Source organism: Callorhinus ursinus, unplaced genomic scaffold, assembly GCF_003265705.2.
Source record: "Callorhinus ursinus isolate GAN/ISIS: 27379988/994484 unplaced genomic scaffold, GSC_fseal_2.0 scaffold52, whole genome shotgun sequence".
NCBI classification, from domain to species: Eukaryota; Metazoa; Chordata; class Mammalia; order Carnivora; family Otariidae; genus Callorhinus; species Callorhinus ursinus.
The window spans coordinates 6,651,120-6,666,426 of record NW_027397114.1 but is presented as its reverse complement, the minus strand read 5'-3'; the positions used below and the strand labels follow the sequence as shown (position 1 = coordinate 6,666,426).

Sequence of the window (15,307 nt, the reverse complement as noted above, 5' to 3'; positions counted from 1 at the left end):
TGGAATTCCCAAATTAGCAGGCCAAGTATGTATGTTATGGGTGGGAGCAGGTGCAGAGTTGGAACTAGGAAAAGAATGGCACAAGCGTGGGAACATCATGTGCAAAGGTCCTGAGGTGACAGATCTCAGTTCATCTGGAGAGACTGAAAGAATTTCAACTTAGATGGCAGAACATGAAGGTTAGAGGTGAGAGGGGCAGTGGGTGAAAGATTACTCTGGAAGGCAGGCTTGTAGCAATATACAATATTTTGTATTGAAGTAATATATGATGATTTTAAGTCCCATATTTATAAGGTAAACTCAGTTCTGGCAAAGATATATCTTCCTTTTATTATTCATAGCTGCCCTAAAACATAGATTCCCTCAGCTTTTTTTAAATTTTTTATTGTTATGTTAAGCACCATACATTACATCATTAGTTCTTGATGTAGTGTTCCATGATTCATTGTTTGTGCATAACACCCAGTGCTCCACGCAGAATGTGCCCTCCTTAATACCCATCACCAGGCTAACCCATCCCCCCACCCTCCTCCCCTCTAGAACCCTCAGTTTGTTTTTCAGAGTCCATCGTCTCTCATGGTTTGTCTCCCCCTCCGACTTACTCCCCTTCATTCTTCCCCTCCTGCTATCTTCTTCTTTTTCTTTTTTCTTAACATGTTGCATTATTTGTTTCAGAAGTACAGGTCTGTGATTCAACAGTCTTGCACAATTCACAGCGCTCACCATAGCACATACCCTACCCAATGTCTATCACCCAGCCACCCCATCCCTCCCAACCCCCACCACTCAGCAACACTCAGTTTGTTTCCTGAGATTAAGAATTCCTCATATCAGTGAGGTCATATGATACATGCCTTTCTCTGATTGACTTATTTCACTCAGCATAACACCCTCCAGTTCCATCCACGTCGTTGCAAATGGCAAGATCTCATTCCTTTTGATGGCTGCATAATATTCCATTGTGTATATATACCACATCTTCTTTATCCATTCATCTCTCGATGGACATCTTGGCTCTTTCCACAGTTTGGCTATTGTGGACATTGCTGCTATAAACATTGGGGTGCACGTATCCCTTCAGATCCCTACATTTGTATCTTTGGGGTAAATACCCAGTAGTGCAATTGCTGGATCATAGGGTAGCTCTATTTTCAACTGTTTGAGGAACCTCCATACTGTTTTCCAGAGTGGCTGCACCAGCTTGCATTCCCACCAACAATGTAGGAGGGTTTCCCTTTCTCCACATCCTGCCAACATCTGTCGTTTCCTGACTTGTCAATTTTAGCCATTCTGACGGGTGTGAGGTGGTATCTCATTGAGGTTTTGATTTGGATTTCCCTGATGCCGAGCGATGCTGAGCACTTTTTCATGTGTCTCTTGGCCATTTGGATGTCTTCTTTGGAAAAATGTCTGTTCATGTCTTCTGCCCATTTCTTGATTGGATTATTTGTTCTTTGGGTGTTGAGTTTGATAAGTTCTTTATAGATTTTGGATACTAGCCCTTTATCTGATATGTCATTTGCAAATATTTTCTCCCATTCTGTCGGTTGTCTTTTGGTTTTGTGGACTATTTCTTTTGCTGTGCAAAAGCTTTTTATCTTGATGAAATCCCAATAGTTCATTTTTGCCCTTGCTTCCCTTGCTTTTGGCGATATTTCTAGGAAGAAGTTGCTGCGGCTGAGGTCGAAGAGGTTGCTACCTGTGTTCTCCTTTAGGATTTTGATGGACTCCGGTCTCACGTTTAGGTCTTTCAACCATTTGGAGTCTATTTTTGTGTGTGGTGTAAGGAAATGGTCCGGTTTCATTCTTCTGCATGTGGCTGTCCAATTTTCCCAACACCATTTGTTGAAGAGACTGTCTTTTTTCCATTGGACGTTCTTTCCTGCTTTGTCAAAGATGAGTTGACCATAGAGTTGAGGGTCCATTTCTGGGCTCTCGATTCTGTTCCATTGATCTATGGATTCCCTCAGCTTCTAAGCAGCTTACATCTACTCCAGCAAGTCAGAGTAGGAAAAGAAAATAGGAAAAGAAGACAGAAGGACAAGGGAACAGAGGGTATATGGAACACTGTAGACATAAAATGATCCTCACACCCCTGGGAAAAACTGCTGCAGGATCTAAGGCCAACTAAAAAGATTCTTGGCAGTTTGCATTCAAAACCACTAGGTTTTGTAGACAAGTGAAAGTTTCTGACATTCTACAAATATCTGACCTTGTCCATTTACAAGGCTACTTATGGGTCACATTTTTTACTACTAAGATCTCTGGGTATTCTTTACATTAAATAAATTATCACAACTATTCCTTTAAGTTACATATTCCCATTTTACAGAAGAAACCAGACTGGTTGCTAATCCAACTTCTACAAGTCTCATTGACAGCTTCTGGTAGGAACGAACAAAAATTCCTGATTCCCTGTCACAGGTACACTAAACATATCAGATCTTTAGAATTTCAGCAGTCACTCTTAAATGTCTCACTAAAATTAAACCTCTAAAACTTCAGTGTTTCATTTTTCCTACCCTAATAATGGAAGCCTTCATGGAAACCTTATCTATTTTCATACCAATTAAATAAAAGTAACTTAGTGGGGAAAAATGATTTTCAGTTTGTTTAGAACTTATTTTAAACCTTGTGTTACATTTTTGATCTGGCATTTCATTGCAATCCTTAAGGCATATATTTTTTTGCCCTTTGTTAAGAGTTGGTTGAGTGACTGCCTTCAGCTCGGGTCATGATCCCGGAGTCCTGGGATTGAGTTCCACATTGGGCTCCCTGCTCAGCAGGGAGCCTGCTTCTACCTCTGACCCTCTACCCTCTCATGCTGTCTCTCTCTCTCTCTCTCTCTCTCTCTCTCTCTCGCTCTCTAATAAATAAATAAATAAATAAATAAATAAATAAATAAATAAATAAAATCTTTATTTAAAAAAGAGGTAAATTTATTGGCAAGGCCAAAATCATACCCCCACCAGCTTTGTTTTGACTTGCGGGAAGTTGTCCACATACAATAGAGAAATTACCAGCATGTTCTGGGTGTGATTTGCTTCAACCTGCTGATTGTTTCTGCCCCATGACCCAAGAAGTGTGTGGTGTTTATATTTTTAAATCTCATTCTACCTCCTGTGGGGGGAAAAATGATAATACCTGTATATTCACAGCACAGACAGAACAAAAACCAGAAACTAAAACACAGAGAGTACTTTAGATTAAGTTTTAACTAGTGGTCAAGCTAAAATTCTAGGATTAACATGTTTGCAATCTCCATTTGAGTGTCTAGAAACTTATCCTACAGAAATATTTGCACGTGTACACAAAGATGCACATATGCATATGTTCTCTACAGCATTGTGGAATTATGGAAAAAAAGTTGGAAACAACCTAAACATCCATCAATAGGAGAATAGTTAAATAAATTTTGAAACACCATGTGGCAATTTATGTACATACATGGATAGATAGATTCACATGGAAAAGTATACAACACTATTATGTTTTTAAAGAAACCAAGTAGTCTATATATTTCTATGTTATGCAAACATTCCACAATAAAAATATATCCCTGAGAACTCTCATACACTGCTGGAAGGAGGGTAAAATAAGTATAATCACTTTGGGAAACTGGAGTTTCTAATAAAATTAGACCTTTATCTACCCTATGACCAGTAATTCTATTCCTAGATATTTATCCAAGAAAAATGAGTGCTTATGTTCACAAAACAAGTTATACAAGAATGCTCATAGCAGCTGTATCATAATAGCCCCCAAACTGAACAACTCAATGCCCATCAGCAGAAACATGGATAAACAAATTATGGAATATTCACACAATGGAATACTACTTTGCAAAAAGGGTAAGATAGAACTGAAACTCTTAAATGTCTCACTAAAATTAAACCTCTAAAACTTCGGTGTTTCATTTTTCCTACCCCTAATAATGGAAGCCTTCATGGAAATCTTGTCTATTTTCATACCAATTAAATAGAAGTAACTTAGTGGGGGAAAATGACTTTCAGTTTGTTTAGAACTTATTTTAAACCTTGTGTTACATTTTACATGAATAAATCGCAAAAATATGATGTTGAAGACAGACACAAAAGAGATCATACTGACAGCAAAACTACCCCATGATGACAGAAGTCAGAATAGCAGTTGTCTCTGGGGAGGGTTACTGACTGGAAAGGAAACCTTCCAGGTTTCCATTTTGATGGAAATGTTTATATCTTAATTTGGGTGGTAGTCACACAAGTGTATACCTGTATTAAAGTCAGAGAGTTGTAACACTTAAGATTAGTGCATTTTATGTATATAAATCATACCTTAATAAAGTACAGGAAAGGAAGGATGAAAAGGAGGGAGGGAGGAATGGATGGACGGATGGATTGAGGGATGAAGAGGCTCACACAAAAAGCTACCAGAAAGGAAAAATTATTTTAAAGGCAGTGTGAAAAAGAAAGAAAGAAAGAAAAAGAAAGAAAGAAAGAAAGAAAGAAAGAAAGAAAGAAAGAAAGAAAGAAAGAAAGAAAGAAAAAGAAAGAAAGGAAGGAAGGAAGGAAGGAAGGAAGGAAGGAAGGAAGGAAGGAAGAAAGAAAGAAAGAAAGAAAGAAAGAAAGAAAGAAAGAAAGAAAGAAAGGAAGGAAGGAAGGAAGGAAGGGGGCGCCTGGGTGGCTCAGTTGGTTAAGCGACTGCCTTCGGCTCAGGTCATGATCCTGGAGTCCCTGGATCGAGTCCCGCATCGGGCTCCCTGCTCAGCAGGGAGTCTGCTTCTCCCTCTGACCCTCCCCCCATCTCATGTGCTTTCTCTCTCATTCTCTCTGTCTCTCAAATAAATAAATAAAATCTTTAAAAAAAAAAAAAAAGAAAGGAAGGAAGGAAGGAAGGAAGACGGTGTGATTTTTTTTTTTAAGATTCTATGTACTTACTTATTTTAGAAAGAGAGCACGCAAGTGGGAGGAAGGAGGGAGAGAATCTCAGGCAGACTTCGTGGTGAGGGTGGAGCCCGACTTGGGGCTTGATTTCATGACCCTGACATCATGACCTGAGCCAAAACCAAGAGTTGGATGCTTAACTGACTGAGCCACCCAGGCGCCCCTAAAGGCAGTGTGATTTTAAGAAGGTTTATTATGGTTCAGTTTAGAGATATTTTCTGCATACGCTGAGCAAATGTTGAGCAAAACAGCCAGATACATGAGAAGATATTGCGAGACTGAATAAGCAAAACTGAACTTTGCTCTTAGATATCAGAGACGTGCTTGCCTATAGGTGTGAGTAGTTACTGAAGGACACAGAGGGTCTCGGGAAGTTTTGGTAAACAAAGTCTTGCCATTGTTTAGAGGATATTTTCCTTTGTGAAGATTCATTGAGCTGTATATTAATGATTAAGCATTTTCCTGGAAGTATACTGCATTCAATAAAAGTAATACAAAATAAAATAAACAAAAAGAGATATACCCCAGCATACTTAACATACTTGATTTATAAGGTACACTATCTTAATTAATTTCAACTAAACTATACTATTAATTTACCTAAGTATAAATATGTGTCACTGGACACATTTTAGCAACGCTCCTATTATGTGAATAAAAACCTTATTTCCCTGTAACATCCTAATATTGGAATGTCAACAATGTTAGGAGGAGACCCTGGATGAGAATTTAGGTAACTCATAAATGATTTTATCAAGTCCATCAGCCTTCAGGAAAGTTTGCTCTCTGGATGTTAAGGCCACTTTTTTCCTGAGCCCACATCTGTCCCATCTTCCACGTAAAAGCTGGATAGTAAAATTTAAACAGTGGAACTCAAAGACTCCAAACCTGAAAAGCCATCCGTTATAATCACCTAACCTATAAATGCAGCACTGACAAACCGGAAAAGCAAGCAATGAACTTGGAAACACAGGGGAAATAAGTATGAATAAATGTAGCAGAAATTATAGGATTTCTGTAGGGTGTAATGGCTTATAACGTGAAAAAATTAGATCTATGATAGTTATGTCAATATGTTAAGGTTCTCAGATGATGGTAAAACTTGAAACTTACCTTATTTTTCCAATATTTAAAATGATTGAAAATTGTTTAGGTATTACACTTACATAATGAGGTTAAGAATGTTATTATCTTAATAGCTGGCACCAGAATTCCTCTTAGAGAACTGTCACCGTTTGGAAAAATAATTTGTTTCTCTGTGTGTGGGTGTTGGGGGGAACCTAAACAACTAACCAGGTAGCTAAACTATCTTTTCAGATGGCAAGGGAAATAGAGTTGGGGGTTTTTTTGTTTTTGTTTTTGTTTTTTTGGTTTTGCTCCAGATTATGATAAAGGGAGAAAGGGCCTGTGAGAAGGCGTAAGGCTGAGAACCACCTCAGATGAAGGGCCAGAGAGCACTCTCTGATGCCTGGGATGGCAAAAGGGCTTAGGAATAGCGATGCCTAATATTCAAGTTGAAATAATTTGCATTACTGCTATGTAAACGCTGGCTCCCTCTCCTGGCACCCCCTAAATCTCTAGTGATGTCATCTACTGTCACAGGGGCTTCACGCGGGTAGGCTTCTGTGGAAACTGAGGAAAAGGATATGTGTAGACCAGGGTTTCTCAATCTAGCGCTACTGACATTTGGGGTTGTATAATTCTTTTATTGTGGCGGCCGTCCTATGCATTGCAGGAAGCTTAGCAGCATGCCTGGCCCCTACCCACTAGATGACAGCAGCATCCTCCCCAGTTGTGACAAAAAAAAAAAACAAAAAAACATGTCTATGTGTTGCCAAAAGTCCCCTGACAGATAAAATCACCTGAATTGGGATCCACAAGTTTATGCCCACATGACTTAGGGCAGCTAAGAGCCTGGAAGGAAAGGCAACCCTGAGAATGCATGCTCCTTGAGAAATATTAGGATTTTGAGGAGATGTTTGGGCTTCCGTGGGGAATAGATCATGCCTAGAGTTCAAAAGGTCTGGGCAGCCCACTTAATATCTAGGCTATACCCACAATGAAATTCAAATATTTCTACCAACTAAAAAAATTTTTTTCTTTTTAAAAGATTTTATTTATTTATTTGAAAGAGAGAGGGAGCATGAGCCATGGGGGGGGGCAGAGGGAGAAGCAGACTCCCACTGAGTGGTGAGCCTGACATGGGGCTCAATCCCAGGACCCTGAGATCATGACATGAGCCGAGGGCAGATGCTTAACCAACTGAGCCACCCAAGCGCCCCCCCAAATATATATATATATTAAAAAACAAAAAGAAAGAAGAGGAAGAATAAACCTTTCATTTTTTTTCAATGGAGGAGTAATGTAAAAGGACTATTTTACACACATATACATGCATACGCACAGACACAGCATTCTATAACAAGGTAAGGAACCCATATTTTTCCTAAGTTAGCAATGAAGCAGATTTCCTCTATGCTTCTTCCATAAAGTCTCTCACAGAATGATTACTGGACTCTAATCTAAGGAACGAAGGAAATGGAGGAGACTCTGAAACAAACCCTACGAACTCCCCCTAATTTAGAGAAGCCAAGGTAAATCACCAACATAGGCAAAAGGCCATGTCTAGGAGCTTTCCTATGAAGAGACAAATGCAAACAAAACGAAACAAATTAACAACAACAAAAAATTGATAGGTTTTTCTCAAAGAAAATAATTTTTAAAAATTTTACCAAATATTTATAGCATGTATAACATATGCCAAATACTATTGTAAGTTCTTCTCAAACATTCATTCCTTTATTCTTCATGTAAATTCTATGAGATAGGTACTATTATTATACCCATTTTACAGATGAGGAAACTGAGACCCAGAGTCAAACAGGTAGCAAGAAAGTGGCAGAGTCAGGATTTGAATGTAGGCAAACGGAACACACGAAAAAAACCATACAGGACCTGTGAGAAAACACTAAAGTTCAAAAGAGAAGAACTAGAAAAAAACACCTCCCTCTGAAGTAGATTTATTATTAAAGAAATGAAATGTATAGAAAATTTCTAATTCATAATCTCAAAACATACAAAAAGTCATTATATCTACAAGCCAGAGCTTTGTAAATATAATGAAAATGAAAAAATGAGTGATAAGGAAAAAATATATGGAAATTTTTTTTAAAAAATGAATGCTGAACTTAAAATCATAATGAAGTCAGTGATAGATAAAACAATAAAAAAGATGAAAAAGAGAGTAGATTGGGATCCAGTATATGCATAATGTAAACCCCATTGTGACAAAATAAAGCAAATGGAGCAGAAGTAGTGATAATAGAAAACTTTCCCAAGTTTAAGAAAGACCTGAGTCTACAGATCAAAAGTGTTCATCACAAACTGAGCAAAATTATTTAAAAACCTAAGACCTCGACACTATCTAGTGACACTTCTGAGAGCAAAGAACAATATCTTATAGACATCCAGGCAGGAGGTGGAAGGAATAGGTTATAAAAGAAATACATCAGGCATCAGATTTCTCCACAAAACTGAAGACCAGAAGATAATGGAACACTTCTAGAGGGTGAATTAGTAGGAAGGGGAAGGAATGGGCAGAGTATAAACCGAGAATTTTATGCCCACGCCCAAGTTCATATGAAACTAGATAGACACCTTCTCAGACATGCAGGGGATCAGTAAGCATAGTATCAAAGAACCCTCTTTGAGAAATTCACTCAGGATTATATTCTAGATCATCATCTACTAGGGCTTTATGCTCTGTCTAATCCAGTAGTCAGTATGGCTACTGAGCAGCTGAAATATAGCTACTGCAATTGAAGAAGCAAATTTTTTGTTTAATTTAAACTTACATAGCCACCTGTGGCTAGTGGTTACCATACCAGGCTAAATATCTAAGAGATAAAATTGAAAGTTCAAGAATGAAAAAGCCATGGTACCAAAAGGAAGCAATGAACAAATTAAGGGGAAAAAACAGCATTATAGCTATGGTTTTAAAATATAACACAAATGTCAAAAATAATTATTGTAATATAATATACATAATAAAACATGAACAATTCTCTGAGTCTAAAGTCTCAGATTAGAGGGGCACCTGGCTGGCTCAGTCAGTAGAGCATGGGACTCTTAATCTCTGGGTGTGAGTTCGAGCCCCATGCTGGGTACAGAGATTACTTAAAATCTCAGATGAGAGCAACAATTTCACATTTCATACTGGAAGAAAGAGTCAAAAGGTACCGTTTCATTCTTAATGTTGCTAAATCAAAGGGACATGGTACTTTTTTTAAAGCCATAACGGGAAAACAACCAGTGGAATAAAACCTGAATGTATAACTTCTAAATCACCAGGAAAAAAAAAATTTTAATCTTTTTTTTTAAAGATGTATTTATTTATTTGAGAGAGCGAGAATGAGAGAGAGAGAGTACATGAGAGGGGGGAGGGTCAGAGGGAGAAGCAGTTTCCCTGATCAGCAAGGAGCCTGATGTGGGACTCGATCCCGGGACTCCGGGATCATGACCTGAGCCGAAGGCAGTCGCTTAACCAACTGAGCCACCCAGGTGCCCGAAAAAAATTTTTTTAATGATCTAAGAAAATGCTCAGGAGACCTTAGCAACTGAAAGACTGTAAATGGAAAGATCAGAATATAAAACTACCGACACAATATGTCCCAACTTTGAAAGTATGTACATATAGTAAAAACTGAAAGAAATACATGGAAATTTAATAGTTGTTGAGAATGGGTGACTGTATTATCATTGTGTGTTTTCTAAATTTTCTACAATGAGCATTATTACTTTTATAATCAGAGAAAATTTTAACATAAAAACCAAAATGAAGTATTATGGTTATGTCTCAGCTTTCGGTAGCATAACCTAGCTAGAAAACAATCCGTTATCACAAATTAAGCAAAAATGACTCTGAACAGCCAAAATGCATGTCATGACACACCTAAAGATCAGGGTACTGTGTTCAAGAGAGCCTTTCATAACTTCTTTTATACGTATCAATTCCAACAAGCTTGATTACCTGATGTTCTAGTAGCACTGCAGATACGACACACAGAGCATGGTGTAAAGTGATAGGCCCAGCCTCACAGTAGGAAAAAAGTGACAAAAATACAATTACAAAACAGACTTCAACATGCGCAAAGCAGCCGCAGGACAATTACGGCAGAGTCATCCCTAAACAACTGAATATATTTCCACAAATAATATGATAACCGATATTCACTGTAACAACTCTTGAGTTAAATTGTTCAAAGGCCAGTTCCTCTGAACACAGGCTGGCTGGTTGAAGAAGGGAGAAAAATTCCTAATACGTTTTAGAAAAAAGATTGATCATAAATATTTATGATAAAAAGTTAGAGTGCTTAAAGAGAATATCCTCAGCTCTCCAGAGCAGCTCACTTCTGCGAGTTCCACAGAATTGGAATTTTACTATATTGAAAAGGATTTTATAGTTGGCTGCATCGACCAATACAAATCTGGAGAAAAATCTAGAAGGAAATGATTAATGACTGCTTCTTTCCAAAGAAGTTTAAAAATAAGTAACCATAGGCATATCAGAATTAGTGTTAACACAGCAATTGCTACTAAATGCAGCCTGATGGTTTTTTTGTTTGTTTTGTTTTTGCTTTACTCCATATTCCCAGCAGGATTTATGTACCTCGGAGGTAGGTGGGACCTATTAGCTTATTAGGGTAAAATCAGTAAGCCCCATTCCATCACACACAGCACATTTGAACTGAAGAAATATATATTCTACCTCTTTCACACTTGCCTCTTGTGCTTCTGACTTCAAAAAGCAGGGATACAAAGAAAAGGAAGAAACTGATTATGTTTATATCTGTGGAACAAAGATTATGCAAACTGCCAGCACTCCATTGTTTTTGTTTTCAGTATGGTTATCACAAAACAAAAACAAAAAGATAACTTCTACATCGGAAGCCTGATAATTTGAAAACAGACCTGAATATTTCCTCCTCTTTCAATAAAGCAGTAAACACCTTTCATTTTACTTATCTGTAAGGTACTTATTTGCTGATATGGACTAGTTACGATTTCCATAAGAGCTTGACAGTCTATCTGAGGAAGCTGTTTCCTGAGTTATTCTGAAAGTACCCTAGCTGCTTTAACATTTGCCAAAAATCCAAGAAAGAATTAAAAAAAACTACACACACACCCAGAGCTAACAAGAGAAAAACATAATCATAACCTTGGTTAGTGGTTGGTCCTTTACCACTCTGACCACTATGACCTCTCCAAGCTTCTATTTGTCTTTTGTTTGTTCCTTTTTCTTTTAAATAACGCTACTGGTTGTTTATCTGATTAACAAAAGTAATACATGGTCAATATCACAACATGAAGATGTATGAAATAAAAGTGATAATCTCTGTCTCCCGCACCCTCTCATTCCCCTGCCAAAGAAACCAATGTTAACAGCTAGGTGTATATTCTTACTTCTTCCTAGGCCTACAAAAAATATATATATTATATGGGAGGGAGGGGGTGGTTCACTTATTCGTTTTCAAGAAAAAATGGATTATATATATTATTAGTCTTAAAAATATGGACACTTTCCAAGCCAGTATATACAGATCCTTCACATTCTTTTTAATGACTACAAAATATTCCATAAGATGGATAATTCATTCATACCATCGCCCCACCCTTCCCAAAGCGTGGACATTTAAGATGGATCCTTTGTACCTAGACTTCATGTCCTTTAATTTCAGTAACACGGATTCCCAGAAGTAGAGTTTCTGGGTCAAACGAAACATTTTCAAATGTTTAAAATTTTATCCTTAAACAAAATTAATTTTAGACCTTCAACATTTCTGTTCCCTTCTTCATTATACAAAATTTTGGCATAAACCTTTCATAATGCTTTGCATATTTTATTTTTTGAAAGCACACATATTATGTCAAAAAACGCCCCCGTCATTTATGCTCATGTAGTTATAAATAAATAAATGCTTAAGTTATGGCTGTGATGGTCAGCGTTAAATCACTGTGAAAATGCTTCTGCCTTGGTTTATGAAAGTAGTAATTCATTGTGGAAACTCTACCCCCACAGCCATGTGGGCAACCCCAAAGTAGCAGCTCCCTCACCTTGTGACTCTCTCCACTGAGTGACGATATAGAGATCAGGACCTACATATTTTCTAATTGTCAACAGTTAACCTTAAAAAGTGTGTGTGGTGGGAAGACAAGTACACAGCAACGACAATAAATTGAAAGTCATTATGGGTTTCTAATATCCACAAATTATTTGTAGTATAATGAATAATTCTGATGGTCTACACCAGAGACTATCTTTCATAAAAAAAAAAAAACCTATAACCAATGTGTTGCTTGATTACATGAACCTTTCAAAACCATAGTCCTCCAACATTTTTTAGTAGAATTATTGGTTGGAATCCCACTTTTACCTTCTTCCCCCCTCTACTTCAGATTCAGATTCTGATTGCAAACTGTAAAAAAAAAGCCTTAAAGAAATGCATTAACCAATGAAGCTCCTTAAAATTTAATCTCAGACTCCTCTGTAGATTCTAAAGACCCAAGCACCAACAGAGATTGTTAAGACACAGCAAGTTTGACACAGAAGTATGTGACATGCAATTAATCTCCATTCATACCCTGCTCTACTTGTCAGCAAACAAAGGTTCTGCTTTAGAAGGAGATCTGAAGACTTCAATTAAAAACAGTCAGCTAACAAGAAAATAATCTAAGCTAAAGGAAGGTGACAGGTGCAGAAATGAGTTGTTTACCAAAGTGTCAGTTTTGAACAATAAAGAACTGCACATCAAAAATGTTAAAGGAGTGGATTTCACTGCAAGCCTCTGAAAATAAAAAGGAATTTTCTACTAAGGCTGCACACAAAACGGAAGTATAGTTTAACAAACTTGTAAAATAAGTTTTCTCTCATCAAATGACAGATACCAATAAGAAGAATCACTTTATATTTTTTAATGCAAGGACAGAATTACCCTTTCTGCTACAGTTCCTTCTCTCCCAGAAACCACCACACTTAACAGCCTCTCTTTACATTCAACATCCAATATTGAACCAAGGGCAGAGGGAAAGGCTAGATTGCTTTTTCTCAGACACCCAGATGATGCTATTTTACCCTACAAATAGTTTTCTACTCTGAAAGTTTAGATTGACTCGGGTCATAAGTAAAGTGGATTTTGGAAACTTCACCTCAAAAGAAATACCTAGTTGACAGCTTTTACATAGAAGCAATCCAGAATGGAAACAGTGCTACAAACAGAGACCAAAAGGACTGCCAAATATTTGATTAGGAGGCATTTATACTGAGATAACAAGGTAATGGAGATATAAAACCAATTAAATTGAGAGAAACTGAAAAAAAAAAATACTCCCTTGCCAAAAGTCTGACCTGCCCAAAGCAGGCCATCTGTTAAACATGTGTCAAAAATGTCACTTGGATGCCAAAAGGCTTAATTCGGAGTAGTTTCCTCCTGGGCCCCTTATGCAAGCACAGATTCCAGGCCTCTGTCCTTCTAGGAAAGTCAGTTACAGGAAAGCAAGTTACTTTCTCCAGAAAAAAAGTGTGAATGGAGCAGGTGATATTGCCCATTAGCAAAAAAGTCTCTTTCCAGTGTTAGAAGGATCTGTGGAGTGTCGCTGAGTATGGCCTTAACTCTTCAGAGGACTGCTTAGGCACCGTAGTTTGAAGGTAAACACACCAGGATGGGGCATTTCTAGAAAAGTTGGAAACGTACTACTGCATCCGCCTGCCCTGGGTGGACAGCAAGACCCCCAGAAGTCTGCAGGTTGGCAAAGGGAGGCCCGGGTTTTTCGGCGCCAACAAAACTCACACTAACCCCCAGGCCTTGGCCAACAGCATCCCACGAGCCCCTCGCAGCCCCCGGAGAGCCTCAAGGAGCTCTGAGCGGGAAGGTAAGGGGGCTTCGAGGCTGGGGAGGGAGGAAAGCAAAACCCCACAGGCGCGGGGGGCTGTCCCGAGGAGAAAGGGTCCGGCCAAAGACCACTCAGGGTGACATGGAGGGCACCCCAAGAACCTGGCCGGAGGTGACGTGGAGGGGTGGCGACGCCTCGTGGGAAAAGAAAATGTGCAACTGAGGGGAGTGAATGGGACCCTGAGCGGGCAGGATGAAAATCTGGCTGTGCAGAGTTGAGGGCTCTAGAAGTCTTGAGGTTCTAGAAGGCGGCGGGTGATGGAGTTGAAAAGAGAGGCCCGTCTTGGGACCCCCTGGCGTCTCGGGTCGGGCCTCCAGCTCGGCACCTGAGGGACTTCCCAGGGGGTCGGGACGGGCCTGGGGCTGGGCCGGGGCGTTACCTTCCATGAGCCAACGGATCTCCTCGGGGAGGGCGACGGCCTGCATTTGGCCGGGCGGTGGGGAGGCCGGAGTGTGAGGCGGGAGAGGGGCGTGAAGGCCTGGGGCCAGGGCCGGCGGGCTGGCAGGCGGCTGTCGCCTGGCGGAGGCACCTGTACCTCTGCCGCCGCCGCCGCTGCCGCAGCTGCCCGGCCTGGCCGCAGGGCGGGGCGGCGCGCCCTGGGCGCGCTCAGGAAGTGGCGCGCGCGGCGGGCGGGGGGCGCGCCCCGGGCGGCGGGGGAGGAAACACCTGTGCGCGGGTGCACGCGCCACGCCCGCGGCGCCCTCAGGTGGAAGGACTGGGGGGCGGGGAGCGCTGCACAGGCTAACCCCCCCACCAGAACAAAAGACTAAACGCGGCCCAAAGGAACTTCATCTCCTGGGACACTTTCTATCCTAAGCACGGGGCAGTTGGCCTCAAGGGGCAGGTTTAAAAGCCACGGTGGTGCCGGAGATGGGGCGCCGAGAGGCAGAATCCGAGGAGATTCGTCCCCGCCAAGCCCAGCAGCAGGCAGTTCCCGATCCAGCTCTCACGTCCACGCCCCGAAAACCAGGGCAGAACGTTCACTGTCTCGGGCAAACCAGCTGGCTAAAGGGAATGGCCACACGTCCCACTAAATAATATAAAGCCACCAACATTGGGGAGAAGCAGCGGCAGGGCGGCAGTGGATACAGGGAGCTAGTGTCCCTTCCTCACTAAGGCTGAAAGGATGTGAGGGAAGGAAGGGGTAACCTGGGGAGAAGACCGAGGGAGAGGGGAACCAAGCCTTTTCCCTCTAACAGCTGACAAAGGGAGGAAAGTGAAGGATAAGATCACAGAAAAGTGTTCTCCTCCCCTCATCCAAACTACGAGTGGGGGTCAGCGTCCTGGTTGTGATATGGTACTGTCATATTGCAAGATGTTAAAAGCGGGGGAAACTGAGTAAGGGGTAGAGAGGATCACGCTGTATCATTTCTTTTAACTTCTGCAAATCTCGATCTCAAAATAGTTTCGTGGGGTTTTTTAAGCACAATAAA

General features: G+C 40.2%; 1 protein-coding gene across 1 annotated transcript in view; it reads right to left on the bottom strand.

Moving 5' to 3' along the window:
- Nucleotides 1-14,447, bottom strand: part of SKAP1 (src kinase associated phosphoprotein 1) — a 273,892-nt gene extending 259,445 nt beyond the window's left edge. The window contains exon 1 of the mRNA XM_025859313.2: nt 14,254-14,447. Within this exon, the coding sequence (XP_025715098.1) occupies nt 14,254-14,299 (46 nt within the window). The 5' untranslated portion in view covers nt 14,300-14,447. The remainder of the gene's footprint in view (nt 1-14,253) is intronic.
- Nucleotides 14,448-15,307: the final 860 nt, after the last annotated feature.